Source organism: Coregonus clupeaformis, chromosome 31 (assembly GCF_020615455.1).
Source record: "Coregonus clupeaformis isolate EN_2021a chromosome 31, ASM2061545v1, whole genome shotgun sequence".
Lineage (NCBI taxonomy): Eukaryota > Metazoa > Chordata > Actinopteri > Salmoniformes > Salmonidae > Coregonus > Coregonus clupeaformis.
The window spans coordinates 35,236,575-35,255,530 of record NC_059222.1 but is presented as its reverse complement, the minus strand read 5'-3'; the positions used below and the strand labels follow the sequence as shown (position 1 = coordinate 35,255,530).

The 18,956-nt window shown below is 47.2% G+C and overlaps 1 protein-coding gene across 1 annotated transcript; it reads left to right on the top strand.

Annotated features, from left to right (window-relative positions):
• Positions 1 to 886: 886 nt before the first annotated feature.
• Positions 887 to 15,517, top strand: LOC121547923 (phosphatidylinositol 4-kinase type 2-alpha-like). The gene is made up of 9 exons (XM_041859335.1): positions 887 to 1,267; positions 3,938 to 4,138; positions 4,294 to 4,425; positions 5,108 to 5,261; positions 5,412 to 5,473; positions 5,639 to 5,738; positions 5,995 to 6,128; positions 14,684 to 14,743; positions 15,312 to 15,517. Exons 1-9 carry the CDS (start codon positions 944 to 946, stop codon positions 15,471 to 15,473), a joined length of 1,329 nt encoding a protein of 442 aa, XP_041715269.1. The 5' UTR covers positions 887 to 943; the 3' UTR covers positions 15,474 to 15,517.
• The last annotated feature ends 3,439 nt before the right edge of the window (positions 15,518 to 18,956 follow it).

Genomic DNA, 18,956 nt, shown 5'->3' with positions numbered 1-18,956 from the left:
ACTTAACTCTAACATTAACTCTAACCCCTAACCCCTTGCCTAGCTAACGTTAGCCAGCTAGCTAATGTTAGGGACCTATCTCGAATTCGTAACATATAATACGTTTGGCAAATTCGTATCATATTGTATGTTTTACAAAATCGTAACATATAATATGAATTGTAATTCGTAACATATCATACAAATCATATTAAGCTCTGACGAAGGCCTTGAGGCCAATACGTAAAGCTTAATAAAGAGCAGTGATACTAGCAAGAGCAGTGTGCGGGTTTCTTCTATTTTCTCATCTTATTAACTGTTGCCATGCACCTGCAACAAAGATAGCTCAGATGTGTGAGTGCCTTTTGAATTTTGTAACATATCATACCAAATGGGTGATGGACATCCACAAATGAATACATACCATAAGAAATGGACTGTCCCGGATTTACATACAGAATAATACGAAATGCTCTGAGACCAGGTTGCTCTACAACAAAGTGACTACTACCACATTTCAGTGGAATCAAACGCAACCACTGAATTTTGACTGAAAGTGATGAAGAATTGTAAATGTTATGATAGAACACTTGAGAAATAATTTTAACTACCAGCGCCCAATCTTGCCTGATTTATCACATTCCTTTGATCAGTGGGGGTGATCAGAATATGGATCAGAATCATCGATTACATTTAAAGTATTATATTTCACAGATTTCACCACAAAAGCGCCCCTCAGAAATGGGGCGGTACCACGAGGAGGCTGGGCGGAGGAAACGCCAATTGCAAGTCTCTATTCCGAGTGGGCGGGTCTTTATGCAGAAGATGACAGTCATGTTTTGTTTGAAAGCTTGGAATCAGCAGCATTGAAACAACAGCGTAGAAACACCTTGTCTGATTCCCTCATCCTGGCTCCTATCTGTCAATTTACCGGCCCCTGTAATACCCCAAATCCCACGCTGAAATGGAGGAAACGAGCCACCTCGTCTCCCCTCTCCAGGACTCCATAGATTACAATTACTGCCAGAGCGAAGCCACCAGTCCAAGAACGCCGGGTTCTGTGGTGCGAGTGTCGGCTGGGAGCCCCGGACGCAGCCGGGAGAGACAGACGCTTTTGGTCCGGGACAGAGGGAACTCTCCGCGGGATCCACACAGGAATGAGTTTCCGGACGACCCGGAGTTTCGGGAGATCATGAGGAAAGCAGAACAAGCCATAGAAGAAGATATCTTTCCAGAGAGGATCTGCCAAGGATCTAGTGGTAGCTACTTCGTGAAAGACTCTCAAGGGGTGAGACCGACTGGCTTCGTCCCGCAACTAGCCTTTTAAATGAGCATTTATGTTAAACATTTTGACCTTGACTTTTAATGTAACATATCATATCTGTAACATTAAAACATTAAGACTGACAAGCTTCTAACTAGGACTGTTGGTCTGATGGATGGATGGACGGACAGACAGACAGAGGCAGGGAGGGAGACAGATGGGGAGAGGATGCAATCTGTCATTTTTTTAAACGCCCTTTGTTTTTTTATCAAGTAAGCCATATAACTCAGTCTTATGCAGCAGAATCATCACATGATTTTGCTTACACTGTCTGTCTGCTCTGGCAACCTGCTGTTGCTGATTCTAGCTCTGACAGTGTAGTGGTCATCATGTTCTGTATTGACTTCCACCAGCTGCAGTATCTCTCTGCAGTGTTGCTTTTTGGGTGATGTGGCAGTTGAGGTAAGCAATTTACACAGCCATAGTAGACCATGCTGTGTAGTTGATATGGTATGTAGTTTAACCATGCCAGGCTGGGGCTGTGGCCTGGCATCATCTCAGAGCCCATGGTCATTGGCACAGTGGCAGTCAGGGTGGGAAAAACCTCTGTGGGCTGCCAGCCTCACGATGGTATGACGCGGTGGTGTGACGCATGGAATAGAAAGAAGTTGCCCCCAGACGTTGATCTAAGGATAAGGACATTGTAAGATCCTAGACATGCCTTGGGGCAACTTCTATTAACACCAGTGTGGTGCACAGTGCACACAGGCCCAATCTTTCAAAGAGATTAGCTGTCACTATCAGTTCTCAGGCCTAAGCAAATATACTGCTGTCCCTGTAGAGAAAAGGTTGAGACACTGTCATACAGGAGGCCTATTATATAGGGCAGGCTGGGAGAGAGTATTATGCTTTGTTCACATGTTAATGCGATCTGCCGTAGACCAGCCGAGGAGTCTTTTTTTTAACCCATAGAAAATCTATTTACTCTGTGAGTGTGAGTACCCTGTAGGCTGCTGTCTGTTACGATGTCGTAACCTAGGAGAAGTCATGTGCTAGCAATCTGAATGGCTAAAGGTAGAGCTCTCCATTTTCTCTCCAGAGGTAGGCCTAGTAATCAGCATCCTCATGCTCTCTGAAGAGGATGAGAAGATTTCTGTTACTCTTCTATGGACCAGTGAGCTATTACATGCAACAGATATAACCTTACAGGGTTGCATAGGCTGTGTTTTAGGGTGTCTTTACTGTAGTCGTGCTGTGCATATGTAGCAGAGGTGAGTCAGACTCACAATTTCATGATGAGGTAGCCCTCCCTGCTTGCAACTTTACAAATCTGTGTCACCCTTGGCCCAAGAGGGAATTGTGTCTTGGTCTAATGGTTAAGGCGTTGGTTTCTCAGTCAAGCGGGAGACCAGGGTTCAGATCCCACTCATGGCACATACACTACATTGCCAAAAGTATGTGGACACCTGCTCGTCGAACATCTCATTCCAAAATCATGGGCAGTAATATGGAGTTGGTCCCCCCTTTGCTGCTATAACAGCCTCCACTCTTCTGGGAAGGCTTTACACTAGATGTTGGAACATTTCTGCAGGGACTTGCTTCCATTCAGCCACAAGAGCATTAGTGAGGTCGGGAACTGATGATGGGCGATTAGGCCTGGCTCGCAGGCGGCGTTCCAATTCATCCCAAAGGTGTTCGATGGGGTTGAGGTCCGGGCTCTGTGCAGGCCAGTCAAGTTCTTCCACACCGATCTCGACAAACCATTTCTGTTGCCACAAAGTTGGAAGCACAGAATCGTTTAGAATGTCATTGTATGCTGTAGCGTTAAGATGTCCCTTCACTGGAACTAAAGGGGCCTGAACCATGAAAAACAGGCGCAGACCATTATTCCTCCTGCGCCAAACTTTACAGTTGGCACTATGCATTTGGGTAGGTAGCGTTCTCCTGGCATCCGCCAAACTCAGATTTGTCTATCGGACTGCCAGATGGTGATTCATCACTCCAGAGAACACGTTTCCACTGCTCCAGAGTCCAATAGCGGCGAGCTTTACACCACTCCAGCCGACGCTTGGCATTGTGCATGGTGATCTTAGGCTTGTGTGCGACTGCTCGGCCATGGAAACCCATTTCATGAAGCTGCCGACAAACAGTTATTGAGCTGACGTTGCTTCCAGAGGCAGTTTGGAACTCGGTAGTGAGTGTTGCAACCAAGGACAGACCATTTTTACGCGCTTCAGCACTCGGTGGTTCTGTTCTGTGTGCTAAGCCATATCAATTTGGTTCCAGATATGTTAAACACTTTTCCAGGTGTTGTGAGATCTGATCATCTGGCACAGCCAGCGAGACTGCATTAAAGACGACCTGGAACGTGCCCATAGACTACAAAGCTAGCCTCAGTCTCTGTGCTTAGCCTTCTGTGTGGCTCCCTCCACATGTGAGGAAACTGAAGTTAATCCGATTTACTTTAATGGGTTGCGAAACCATTCCAATTCCAACTCGTTAGCCCCAGCCTGCAGGTTCTGTTGCACCATGAATCACCCTCTTTGATGGCAAATGTTGTGTTATGTCACTTCCTCTGACATTACCACTCCCTTTCTCTTGCTATGGGTAAAGAATGTTAGAGTGTAACAAGTACCAATAATAATCCCCCCTCTCTCTCTCTCTGTCTGTCTGTCTGTCTGTCTCTCTGTGTAGAACGTAATCGGTGTGTTCAAGCCTAAGAACGAGGAGCCGTATGGTCAGCTGAACCCAAAGTGGACCAAGTGGCTCCAAAAGCTGTGTTGTCCCTGTTGCTTCGGACGGGACTGTCTGGTCCTGAACCAGGGTTATCTGTCTGAGGCCGGGGCCAGTCTGGTGGACCAGAAACTACAGCTCAATATCGTGCCCCGGACCAAGGTGTGGGGAGGGGGGCTTACAGGCACACACACAGGGTATGAACAATAAATTATCTTTATCTCCACCCCCCCCCTCTCTCTCTCTCTCCCGCTCTCTCTCTCTTTTTCTCCCCCCTCCTTCTCTCTCTCTCCTTTCTTTTCCCTCCTCTTCTCTAGGTGGTGTCCCTGGCCAGTGATGCATTTAACTACAATGCTATAGACAGAGTCAAGTCTCGGGGAAAGAAGCTAGCTCTGGAGAAAGTTCCCAAAGTGGGACAGCGCTTCCACAGAATAGGCCTCCCTCCTAAGGTAGGTTCAACTGCTGCTTGCGGTTCAGAACCTACAACTGGGCAGTGCTCATTAGGCATGAAACAGGAGAAAGCAATCCAAAACAGCTTGAAACAGTAAGGTATTACCTGAACATGTTCAATGAGATACACTGGTTCACCAGGCATGAAATGGAAGAAAACAGTCCAGAACAGATTGAAACAGTGAAGCACTATCTGAACTTGTCCAATAAGAAACACTCATTTAGTTTTAGAACTTTTAGAAATGTTTTGCTACAGTGTGCTTTAATGAACACAACCCTGTTGTTATGGTGCTTTCTGTCTCTGCTTTAGCCAACATTTCATGCGTCATACATGCCTCATGTAGCGTTGTTGACTAATTCAACCAATCAAGGGCTTGAGGAGCAGTTGATGAGTTGAATCAGGTGTGTTAGTGCTGGGCTAGAACAAAAGCCTGCCTTATATTTTGGGTTCTGATGGGGTATAACAGTTGAACTAAGCCCTTGAGGCATTCATAAGTTATATTCTTCAAGAATCAATGAGGATGTCATTCATTTATAAGTCCAAAAAATGGATGTAGCAACAGCAGATAGCCCCTTTAAAGCCTGCAGGTATAATCATTTAGAACTTCCTATAAGCATGTATGAGCCCTTATAATGTCTTATAATAAGGCTTATACATAATCCATTTTCCGCATGGCTCAGGTGGGATCATTCCAGTTGTTTGTGGAGGGCTACAAAGATGCAGACTATTGGCTAAAGCGGTTTGAGGCGGAGCCTCTTCCAGAGAACACCAATCGGCAACTGCAGCTTCAGTTCGAGAGACTGGTGGTCCTCGATTATATAATCAGGAACACAGGTGTGTGTGTGTGCATGCGTGTGCGAGAAACGGAGAAACTAGTGGTTCTGTATTTCATTGTCAGGAACACAGGTGTGTGTGTGTGATGGGGAAGATAAATAACTGAATTAGATTTATTGTAACTTAATGTGGTGATGTTGATGCTTGCAGATCGGGGGAATGACAACTGGCTGTTAAAATACGACTGTCCAATGGACACAGAAAGGAACCAGGTGAGTAGACTTACAAAATACAATTCAAACCGAAGAGATTTCAACTTGCAGCATTAGTTTTATAGGAGTTTTTAAAGAAAGTGTGAAACTGGAATGTCACATTCTTATTTTCTCTCTGTCTGTCCCTCTTTGTGTCTGTGTGTGTGTGTGTGTGTGTTTGTGTAGGACACAGACTGGCTGGTGGTAAAGGAGCCTATCATCAGACTGGCAGCCATAGACAACGGCCTTGCCTTCCCAATCAAACACCCCGACTCCTGGAGAGCCTGTGAGTCTCTCTCTCTCACTCACTCACACTCTCTCACTCACTCACTCACTCATTCATTCATTCACTCTCTCTCTCTCTCTCTCTCTCTCTCTCTCTCTCTCTCTCTCTCTCTCTCACACTCACTCACTCACTCACTCACACACACACACACACACACACACACACACACACATATGTATATATATATATATATATATATATATATAAAGTGAGAAAGAAAGATAAACACACATTACTTTATTCCTCCTCTCTGTAGATCCATTCTACTGGGCGTGGCTATCTCAGGCCAAGGTTTCTTTCTCTCAGGAGATTAGGGACCTGGTTCTGCCCAAACTGACCAACCCCAACTTCATCAAAGACCTGGAGGAAGACCTCTACGAACTCTTTAAGGTTAGCAGAGGGTTTAATTTGTCTGGCCCCATATCTGCTTTTGTATTTCTGCCAACACTTATGGAACTCACAAACTTATCTGGGACCAAGGTTTTCATGGCCTTGATGTCACTTGACGTCACAACAAAGTTCTACTCTACTCTACTCCTGTTCTATTATACTCTACTCCTGTTCTACTCTACTCCTGTTCTATTCTACTGTACTCCTGTTCCATTCTACTCTACTCCTGTTCTATTCTCTTCTACTCCTGTTCTATTCTACTCTACTCCTGTTCTACTCTACTCTACTCCTGTTCTATTCTACTCTACTCCTGTTCTATTCTACTCTACTCTACTCCTGTTCTATTCTATTCTACTCTACTCATGTTCTATTCTACTCTACTCTTGTTCTATTCTACTCAACTCCTGTTCTATTCTACTCTACTCCTGTTCTATTCTACTCAACTCCTGTTCTATTCTACTCTACTCCTGTTCTATTCTACTCTACTCCTGGTCTACTCTACTCTACTCCTGTTCTATTCTACTCTACTCCTGTTCTACTCTACTCCTGTTCTATTCTACTCCTGTTCTATTCGACTCTACTCCTGTTCTATTCTACTCTACTCCTGTTCTATTCTATTCTACTCTACTCCTGTTTTATTCTACTCTACTCCTGTTCTACTCTACTCAACTCCTGTTCTATTCTACTCTACTCCTGTTCTATTCTACTCTACTCCTGTTCTACTCTACTCCTGTTCTATTCTACTCCTGTTCTATTCGACTCTACTCCTGTTCTATTCTACTCTACTCCTGTTCTATTCTATTCTACTCTACTCCTGTTTTATTCTACTCTACTCCTGTTCTATTCTACTCTACTCCTGTTCTATTCTACTCTACTCCTGTTCTACTCTACTCCTGTTCTATTCTACTCTACCCCGGTTCTATTCTACTCTACTCCTGTTCTACTCTACTCCTGTTCTATTCTACTCTACTCCTGTTCTATTCTACTCTACTCCTGTTCTACTCTACTCTACTCCTGTTCTATTCTACTCTACCCCGGTTCTACTCTACTCTACTCCTGTTCTATTCTACTCTACTCCTGTTCTACTCTAATCTACTCCTGTTCTATTCTACTCTACTCCTGTTCTATTCTATTCCTGTTCTATTATACTCTACTCCTGTTCTATTCTATTCCTGTTCTACTCTACTCTACTCCTGTTCTATTCTACTCTACTCCTGTTCTATTCTACTCTACTCCTGTTCTACTCTACACTTTTCGTGTTCTATTATACTCTACTCCTGTTCTATTCTATTCTACTCTACTCTATTCCTGTTATATTCTACTCTGCTGTACTCTACTCCTGTTCTATTCTACTCTACTCCTGTTCTATTCTACTCTACTCTACTCCTGTTATATTCTACTCTTCTACTCTACTCCTGTTCTATTCTACTCTACTCCCGTTCTATTCTACTCTACTCCTGTTCTATTCTACTCTACTCCTGTTCTATTCTACTCTACTCTACTCCACTCCTGTTCTATTCTACTCTACTCCTGTTCTATTCTACTCTACTCCTGTTCTATTCTACTCTACTCCTGTTCTACTCTACTCTACTCCTGTTCTATTCTACTCTACCCCGGTTCTACTCTACTATACTCTACTCCTGTTCTATTCTACTCTACTCCTGTTCTACTCTACTGTCAGAAGGCGACAGTGAAATGCGGTAGGCGAAGTCACACGCAGGACACAGAGCTTACTGGAAACCGTATTTTAATCGAAAGTAACCAGTGAAAAAACTATCTCCAAACATCGGAGGAAACAAACAACCCGCACACGAACACTGCCGATGACGCAAACAATAACACACAACACACAATGCATGACAGAGGGTTAAATAGGGAATACAATACAACATAATGGGGAACAGGTGTGCACAATCAGGACACAACAAGTCAAACACCGAAACATAGATCGGGGGCAGCTAGTACTCCGGGGACGACGAACGCCGAAGCCTGCCTGAGCAGGGAGGAGGAGCAGCCTCGGCTGATTCCGTGACAGAATCCCCCCCTTGACGCGCGGCTCCAGCCGTGCGCCAACCCCGGCCTCGGGGACGGCCAAGAGGACGCGGAGCAGGACGAGTCGGATGACTCCGGTGGCAGTCCCTCAACATGGAGGGATCTAGAATGTCCCTCCTGGGGACCCAGCACCGTTCCTCCGGACCGTACCCCTCCCACTCCACGAGATACTGCAGGCCCCCCGTCCGACGCCTCGAATTCAAGATGGACCGGACTGAGTACGCCGGAGCCCCCTCGATGTCCAACGGGGGCGGAGGAGCCTCTCGTACCTCATTCTCCTGGAGTGGACTAGCCACCACCGGCCTGAGGAGAGACACATGGAACGAGGGGTTAATGCGATAATACCTGGGCAGTTGTAACCTATAACATACCTCGTTCAATCTCCTCAGGACTTTAAAGGGCCCCACAAACCTCCGACCCAGCTTCCGGCAGGGCAGGCGAAGGGGCAGGTTTCAGGTCGAGAGCCAGACCCGGTCTCCTGGTGCATACACCGGAGCCTCACTGCGGTGGCGATCGGCGCTCGCCTTTTGCCGCCTGATGGCACGCTGCAGATGGACATGCGCAGCATTCCAAGTTTCCTCCGAGCGCCGAAACCACTCGTCCACCGCAGGTGCTTCCATCTGGCTCTGATGCCAAGGTGCCAGAACCGGCTGGTAACCTAACACACACTGGAAAGGCGTCAGGTTAGTGGACAAATGGCGGAGGGAGTTTTGGGCTATCTCTGCCCAGGGAATATATCCCGACCACTCCCCTTGCCGGTCCTGGCAATATGACCTCAGAAACCTACCCACATCCTGGTTAACTCTCTCCACCTGCCCATTACTTTCGGGGTGAAAACCTGTGGTAAGGCTAATCGAGACCCCCAGACGTTCCATAAATGCCCTCCAGACTCTAGAGGTGAACTGGGGACCCCGATCAGACACTATATCCTCAGGTACCCCATAGTGCCGGAAGACGTGTGTAAACAGGGCCTCAGCAGTTTGTAGGGCAGTAGGGAGACCTGGCAGGGGAATGAGACGGCAGGCTTTAGAAAACCGATCCACAACGACCAATATCGTAGTGTTCCCCAGGGAGGGGGGAAGGTCCGTAACAAAAAATCCACCGATAGGTGAGACCACGGCCATTGTGGAACGGGTAGGGGTTGTAACTTCCCCCTGGGCAGGTGTCTAGGTGCCTTACACTGGGCGCACACCGAGCAGGAGGAAACATAAACCCTCACGTCCTTGGCCAAGGTTGGCCACCAGTACTTCTCACTAAGGCAGTGCACTGTCCGACCAATACCCGGATGACCAGAGGAGGGTGACGTGTGAGCCCAGTATATCAACCGGTCGTGAACCTCGAGCGGCACGTACCTCCGACCCTCTGGACACTGTGGAGGAGTAGGGTCGGAACGTAACGCCCGCTCGATTTCCGCATCCACCTCCCACACCACCGGTGCCACTAAACAAGACTCCGGGAGTATGGGAGTGGGCTCAATGGACCTCTCCTCTGTGTCATATAGTCGGGACAGGGCGTCTGCCTTAGCGTTCTGGGACCCTGGTATATAGGTGAGCTTAAATACAAAGCGGGAAAGAAACATTGACCACCTTGCCTGGCGAGGATTCAGCCTCCTCGCTGCCCGGATGTACTCCAGGTTACGATGGTCAGTCAGAATGAGAAAAGGGTGTTTAGCCCCCTCAAGCCAATGTCTCCACACCTTCAGGGCCTGAACCACAGCCAGCAGCTCCCTATCCCCCACGTCATAATTGCGCTCCGCCGGACTGAGCTTCTTAGAATAGAAAGCACAGGGGCGGAGTTTAGGTGGCGTACCCAAGCGCTGAGACAGCACAGCGCCGATCCCAGCCTCGGAAGCGTCCACCTCCACCTGGAATGCCAAAGAGGGATCCGGATGCGCCAGCACCGGAGCCGAGGTAAACAGGTCCTTCAGGCGTTTAAACGCCCTGTCCGCCTCAGCTGACCACTGCTGACCCTTTAGCAGAGAGGTAATGGGAGCTGCTACCTGTCCAAAGCCCCGGATAAACCTCCGGTAGTAATTGGCAAAACCCAAGAAGCGCTGCACCTCCTTTACCGTGGTCGGAGTCTGCCAATTACGCACGGCAGAAACGCGGTCAATCTCCATCTCTACCCCTGACGCGGACAACCGATGTCCCAGGAAGGAGATGGACTCCTGGAAGAACAGACATTTCTCCGCCTTCGCATACAGGTCATGCTCCAACAGTCTACCAAGCACTCGACGCACCAGGGACACATGCTCGGCTCGTGTAGCGGAATATATTAGGATGTCATCAATATATACCACAACACCCTGTCCATGCAAGTCCCGAAAAATCTCGTCCACAAATGATTGGAAGACTGAAGGAGCATTCATTAACCCATATGGCATGACGAGATACTCATAGTGGACCGAGGTGGTACTGAATGCTGTCTTCCACTCATCTCCCTCCCTAATGCACACCAGGTTGTACACGCTCCTGAGATCTAATTTTGTGAAGAATCGCGCCCCGTGTAATGACTCCGTCATACTAGCAATCAGAGGGAGAGGATAGCTGTATTTGATGGTGATCTGATTTAGACCACGGTAATCAATACACGGGCGTAGACCCCCATCCTTCTTCTTCACAAAAAAGAAACTAGAGGAAGCAGGGGAAGTAGACGGCCGTATGTAACCCTGTCTCAAAGATTCGGTGACGTAGGTCTCCATAGCGGCCATCTCCTCCTGAGATAGAGGATACACGTGACTACGTGGAAGCGCAGCGCCTACCTGGAGGTCTATCGCACAATCCCCCTGTCGATGAGGTGGTAATTGAGTCGCCTTCTTCTTACTGAAGGTGAGAGCCAAATCGGCATACTCAGGTGGAATATGCAAGGTGGGAACTTGGTTCGGGCTTTCCACCGTCGTTGCCCCTACGGAAACGCCTACACACCGCACAGTACACTGATCAGACCATCCCTGGAGAGCTCTCTGATGCCATGAAATGTTGGGGTCATGAGCTGTTAACCGGGGAAGCCCCAACACCACGGGAAACGCAGGAGAATCAATCAAATACAAACGTACTATCTCCTCATGACCCTCCTGCATTTTCATCCGGAGTGGTGCCGTGACCTCCCTAATCAACCCAGAACCCAACGGGTGGCTATCTAGGGCATGAATGGGTAGGGCACATCAACAGGCACGATAGGAATCCCTAACTTATAGGTGAGCTGGCGATCAATGAAATTCCCAGCTGCGCCTGAATCTACTAGTGCCTTATGCTGGGAGTGAGGAGAAACCCAGGGAAACACCACTTTAATACACATATGATCAGCAGAGAGCTCTGGGTGAGTTGGGTGCCTACTCACCTGGAATGACTCATCAGTGTGTCGCCCACTGCCTCGATTCCTAGGAGACCCTCCCCAGCACCGACCAGCAGTGTGTCCTCTGCGGCCACAGTTGGTGCAGGGGACGGCCTCCCTCCTGGTCTCCCTCCTGGTCTCCCTAGCACCAGCACCCCCGAGCTCCATAGGGGTCGGCTCGGAAGTGCTGGGGGATGGAATGGACGGCCCCGAATCCGGACGTCCGCGGGTAGCCAACAGGGTATCCAGGCGAATCGACATGTCCACCAGTTGGTCAAAGCTGAGGTTGGTGTCCCTGCAGGCTAACTCCCGACGCACGTCCTCCCTCAGGCTGCATCTGTATTGGTCGATGAGGGCCCTCTCATTCCATCCCGTGTTGGCGGCTAGCGTCCGGAAGTCCAGCGCGAACTCCTGCGCGCTCCTCCTCCCCTGTCTAAGGTGGAATAGACGCTCACCCGCCGCTTTACCCTCTGGGGGATGATCAAATACTGCCCGGAAGCGGCGGGTGAACTCCGCATAGCTGACCGTAGCGGCGTCTATCCCACCCCATTCGGCGTTGGCCCACTCCAGCGCCTTGCCGGACAGACAGGAGATGAGGGCGGACACGCTCTCGTATCCCGAGGGCGCCGGGTGAATGGTTGCTAGGTAGAGTTCAACCTGGAGTAGGAAACCCTGACACCCGGCCGCGGTGCCATCATAAGCCCTCGGGAGCGAGAGCCGAATCCCACTGGACTCCGGAGATGGACCGAAGGGTATGGCTGATGGTGGTGGTATCGTAGGAGGAGGTGTGGGCAAACCTCCACTCTCCCATCACCTCAAAGTGTCCATCACCTCTTGCATGGTGGTGCCCAGGTGCTGGATCCTGGCCTCTTGGTGGATTACGTGCTCCTCCAGTGATCCCCTTGGCACAACCGATCCTGCTGACTCCATGATGGTGTGTTATTCTGTCAGAAGGCGACAGTGAAATGCGGTAGGCGAAGTCACACGCAGGACACAGAGTTTACTGGAAACCGTATTTTAAACGAAAGTAACCAGTGAAAAAACAATCTCCAAACATCGGAGGAAACAAACAACCCGCACACGAACACTGCCGATGACGCAAACAATAACACACAACACACAATGCACGACAGAGGGTTAAATAGGGAATACAATACAACATAATGGGGAACAGGTGTACACAATCAGGACACAACAAGTCAAACACCGAAACATAGATCGGTGGCAGCTAGTACTCCGGGGACGACGAACGCCGAAGCCTGCCCGAGCAGGGAGGAGGAGCAGCCTCATCTGATTCCGTGACATCTACTCTACTCCTGTTCTATTCTATTCTACTCTACTCCTGTTCTATTCTACTCTACTCCTGTTCTATTCTATTCTACTCCTGTTCTACTCTACTCTACTCCAGTTCTACTCTACTCTACTCCTGTTCTATTCTACTCTACTCCTGTTCTATTCTACTCTACTCCTATTCAACTCTACTCCTGTTATATTCTACTCTACTCCTGTTCTATTCTACTCTACTCCTGTTCTATTATACTCTACTCCTGTTTTATAATACTCTACTCCTGTTCTATTCTACTCCTGTTATATTCTTCTCTACTCCTGTTCTATTCTACTCTACTCCTGTTCTACTCTTCTCTACTCCTGTTCTTTTCTATTCCTTTTATATTATACACTTTTCCTGTTCTATTCTACTCTACTCCTGTTCTATTCTACTCTACTCCTGTTCTATTCCACTCTACTCCTGTTCTATTCTACTCTATTCCTGTTCTATTCTTCTCTACTCCTGTTCTATTCTACTCTACTCCTGTTCTACTCTTCTCTACTCCTGTTCTTTTCTATTCCTGTTATATTATACTCTATTCCTGTTCTATTCTACTCTACTCCTGTTCTATTCTACTCTACTCCTGTTCTATTCCACTCTACTCCTGTTCTATTCTACTCTATTCCTGTTCTATTCTACTCTACTCCTGTTCTATTCTACTCTACTCCTGTTCTATTCTATTCCTGTTCTATTCTTCTCTACTCCTGTTGTACTCTACTCTATCCCTGTTCTATTCTACTCTACTCCTGTTCTATTCTACTCTACTCCTGTTCTATTCTATTCCTGTTCTATTATACTCTACTCCTGTTCTATTCTATTCCTGTTCTACTCTACTCTACTCCTGTTCTATTCTACTCTACTCCTGTTCTATTCTACTCTACTCCTGTTCTATTCTACTCTACTCCTGTTCTATTCCACTCTACTTCTGTTCTATTCCACTCTACTCCTGTTCTATTCTACTCTACTCCTGTTCTATTATATTCCTGTTCTATTCTTCTCTACTCCTGTTCTACTCTACTCTATTCCTGTTATATTCTACTCTACTCCTGTTCTATTCTATTCCTGTTCTATTCTACTCTACTCCTGTTCTATTCTATTCCTGTTCTACTCTACTCTACTTCTGTTCTATTCTATTCCTGTTCTACTCTACTCTACCCCTGTTCTATTATACTCTACCCCTGTTCTATTATACTCTACTCCTGTTCTATTCTACTCTACTCCTGTTCTATTCTACTCTACTCCTGTTCTATTATACTCTACTCCTGTCCTATTCCACTCTACTCCTGTTCTATTCTACAATATTCCTGTTCTATTCTACTCTACTTCTATTCTATTCTACTCTTGTTCTATTCTACTCTACTCCTGTTCTATTCTTCTCTACTCCTGTTCTCCTCTACTCTTTTCATGTTCTATTCTACTCTACTCCTGTTCTATTCTACTCTACTCTACTCTATTCCTGTTATATTCTACTCTGCTGTACTCTACTCCTGTTCTATTCTACTCTACTCCTGTTCTATTCTACTCTACTCTACTCCTGTTATATTCTACTCTATTCTACTCCTGTTCTATTCTACTCTACTCCCGTTCTATTCTATTCTACTCTACTCCTGTTCTATTCTACTCTACTCCTGTTCTACTCTACTCTACTCCTGTTCTATTCTACTCTACTCCTGTTCTATTATACTCTACTCCTGTTATATTCTATTCTACTCATTTTCTATTCTATTCTACTCCTGTTCTATTCTACTCTACTCCTGTTCTATTCTACTCCATTCTGTCATCCTCAGAACACTTAATGCATCATGCCAGCGTTATTGAAGTGAACTCTTGTCGTGTCCTACAGAAGGATCCAGGCTTTGACAGAGGACAGTTCCACAAACAGATAGCTGTGATGAGAGGACAGGTGAGTTGGTTGGGGAATACCTGGACATCTGAACAGTGTCAGTATTTGTCATTGTGGTCATACTGTTACACTGTGTATGTGTATGCTATGTTATGCTGAAGCTCTGTTTCTGTCATGTTTCTCTGTGTGTGTGTATGCTATGTTATGCTGAAGCTCTGTTTATGTCATGTTTCTCTGTATGTGTATGCTATGTTATGCTGAAGCTCTGTTTCTGTCATGTTTTCTCTCTGTGTGTGTATGCTATGTTATGCTGAAGCTCTGTTTATGTCATGTTTCTCTGTATGTGTATGCTATGTTATGCTGAAGCTCTGTTTCTGTCATGTTTCTCTCTGTGTGTGTATGCTATGTTATGCTGAAGCTCTGTTTATGTCATGTTTCTCTCTGTGTGTGTATGCTATGTTATGCTGAAGCTCTGTTTATGTCATGTTTCTCTCTGTGTGTGTATGCTATGTTATGCTGAAGCTCTGTTTCTGTCACCAGATCTTCATTATGTAAATGTTTCTCTGTGTGTGTGTTGTGAGTGTTGTTTGTGTAAACCTATGCTGAAGCTCTGTATGTCTACCAACAGATGTTGAACCTCAGCCAGGCCCTGAAGGAGAGTAAGAACCCCTTACACCTGGTCCAGATGCCCCCAGTCACAGTGGAGACAGCCAGAGCACCACAGAGAGCCAACAGTGAGTCCTACACACAGAGCTTCCAGAGCAGGAAACCTTTCTTTACCTGGTGGTAGAGGAGAGGAGGAGGAGGCCAACTAGAAGAGGAGGCAAGAGGGGGAGTGAGGAGAGACTTGGGAGGGAGGAAGAATGTATAAGACTGGAGCAGAAAGAGAGGAGAGAGGGAGGAGAAGAGAAGCAAGACAGAGGAAGAGGGAAGAGTAGGGAGGAAGAATGGACCAGATTGAGAGACTGGCCTTACCTCTGTTTCATCAGCCAATAAAGCTTTTCCCCTCTCCCACTCCATAGCCAATAGGAAGCCAGGTATGTTTATACCTTCACTCGAACCCATCAAAGCCACAGTTGTGCTGTTACTACAGACATTCACTAGAAAGATAGGAGGGAGGAGGTAGAGAGGGGTGTAGAGGAATTGAGAAGATGGTTGGGAAATGAGGGAGGAGAAGAAGAGGGAAAATATATACACTGCTCAAAAACATAAAGAGAACACTTAAACAACACAATGTAACTCCAAGTCAATCACACTTCTGTGAAATCAAACTGTCCACTTAGGGAGCAACACTGATTGACAATACATTTCACATGCTGTTGGGCAAATGGAATAGACAACAGGTGGAAATTATAGGCAATTAGCAAGACACCCCCAATAATGGACTGGTTTTGCAGGTGGTGACCACAGACCACTTCTCAGATCCTATGCTTCCTGGCTGATGTTTTGGTCACTTTTGAATGCTGGCGGTGCTTTCACTCTAGTGGTAGCATGAGACGGAGTCTACAACCCACACAAGTGGCTCAGGTAGTGCAGCTCATCCAGGATGGTACATCAATGCGAGCTGTGGCAAGAAGGTTTGCTGTGTCTGTCAGCGTAGTGTCCAGAGCATGGAGGCGCTACCAGGAGACAGGCCAGTACATCAGGAGACGTGGAGGAGGCTGTAGGAGGGCAACAACCCAGCAGCAGGACTGCTACCTCCGCCTTTGTGCAAGGAGGAGCAGGAGGAGCACTGCCAGAGCCATGCAAAATGACCTCCAGCAGGCCACAAATGTGCATGTGTCTGCTCAAACGGTCAGAAACAGACTCCATGAGGGTGGTATGAGGGCCCGACGTCCACAGGTGGGGGTTGTGCTTACAGCCCAACACTGTGCAGGACGTTTGGCATTTGCCAGAGAACACCAAGATTGGCAAATTCGCCACTGGCGCCCTGTGCTCTTCACAGATGAAAGCAGGTTCATACTGAGCACCTGACAGACGTGACAGAGTCTGGAGACGCCGTGGAGAACGTTCTGCTGCCTGCAACATCCTCCAATATGACCGGTTTGGCGGTGGGTCAGTCATGGTGTGGGGTGGCATTTCTTTGGGGGGCCGCACAGCCCTCCATGTGCTCGCCAGAGGTAGCCTGACTGCCATTAGGTACCGAGATGAGATCCTCAGACCCCTTGTGAGACCATATGCTGGTGCGGTTGGCCCTGGGTTCCTCCTAATGCAAGACAATGCTAGACCTCATGTGGCTGGAGTGTGTCAGCAGTTCCTGCAAGAGGAAGGCATTGATGCTATGGACTGGCCCGCCAGTTCCCCAGACCTGAATCCAATTGAGCACATCTGGGACATCATGTCTCGCTCCATCCACCAACGCCACGTTGCACCACAGACTGTCCAGGAGTTGGCGGATGCTTTAGTCCAGGTCTGGGAGGAGATCCCTCAGGAGACCATCCGCCACCTCATCAGGAGCATGCCCAGGCGTTGTAGGGAGGTCATACAGGCACGTGGAGACCACACACACTACTGAGCCTCATTTTGACTTGTTTTAAGGACATTACATCAAAGTTGGATCAGCCTGTAGTGTGGTTTTCCACTTTAATTTTGAGGGTGACTCCAAATCCAGACCTCCATGGGTTGATCAATTTGATTTCCATTGATAATTTTTGTGTGATTTTGTTGTCAGCACATTCAACTATGTAAAGAAAAAAGTATTTAATAAGATTATTTCATTCATTCAGATCTTGGATGTGTTATTTTAGTGTTCCCTTAATTTTTTTGAGCAGTGTATATAGAGAGAGAGGTAGGAGGGGTAGAGAAATAAGTTGGTTAGGTATATATATAGAGAGAGGAAGGAGGGGTAGAGATATAAGTTGGTTAGGTATATATATAGAGAGAGAGGGAGGAGGGGTAGAGAAATAAGTTGGTTAGTTATAGAGGGAGAGAGAGGGAGGAGGGGTAGAGAAAGAAGTTGGTTAGGTATAGAGAGGGAGGAGGGGTAGATAAATAAGTTGGTTAGGTATAGAGAGGGAGGTGGGTTAGAGAAATAAGTTGGTTAGGTATAGAGAGGGAGGAGGGGTAGAGAAAGAAGTTGGTTAGGTATAGAGAGGGAGGAGGGGTAGATAAATAAGTTGGTTAGGTATAGAGAGGGAGGAGGGGTAGATAAATAAGTTGGTTAGGTATAGAGAGAGGGAGGAGGGGTAGAGAAATAAGTTGGTTAGGTATAGAGAGAGGGAGGAGGGGTAGATAAATAAGTTGGTTAGGTATAGAGAGGGAGGAGGGGTAGAGAAAGAAGTTGGTTAGGTATAGAGAGGGAGGAGGGGTAGAGAAATAGTTTGGTTAGGTATTGTGATGTCACGAGAGGCTGTGTCCTGGAGGGACGTTACATCCCCCTGAGATGGCTGCAAACCCAGACAGCTATGGCTCCATCTGCTGGTATGGTCGGGAACTCCAACCCTCTATGGCCAATCTTCCCACGCAGCTGAAACCAATCAGGAGCTGATGAGCTGAAGGTTTGTTGAAGGGAAGAGACACGGTCTCGAGGGTGGGCTCTCTGGAGGACAAGAGTGCTGCACGTCCACTTCCATGAGGAATATAAGGATTTGGAGATACTTACCTTTGGGAAATACTCACCTTGGGATATATGCACCTGTGGAAATACGTGTGGGACATTTGGAAGGACGTTTTGCTGGGTTGGCCACTAGCTGCAACGTGGGATACAGTAAGACTGGGGAAAAGTTATTTGAGCGAGGGAGAGTTATGATTTTGGATGTGGAAGAGACATCCCTGAACTGTTAACCCTTAAGAGCCACCAGAGAACAGAATTGTGTTATACTTTCGTTAGTTTTCCCAAGACCTTTAATAAAATCCTTGTTTTGGTTGAACCTGGTCTCCTTGCACTACTTGAGCAATCCCGCTGAAAGCTGTGTAGCCTCTCGTGACATCACAGATGGTGGAGAATACGGGCACGCTCAAGCGTTAATAGTGCATGTCAGAGGAGGATACCGAAGGTTTGATCACCCAGTTTTCCAAGTTGGCCGTAGGCTCCCCGCCGACTGAAATGGAGGACATATTGAAAGCCCTTGTTGCTGGCCAGCAAGCCCAGATGCAAGCAAACGTGGCTCTCTTGGAGGAGCAAAAGAAAGCCAACCTTCTGAAGGCAGAGGAATTGCAGTTGCAGAGACAGAGGGTGGTCCAAAATACCCGCCCAATAAAGGCAAGTGACTTTATATCTAAGATGGGAGCTACCGATGACATTGAGGCATACCTGCATGCATTTGAGGCCACG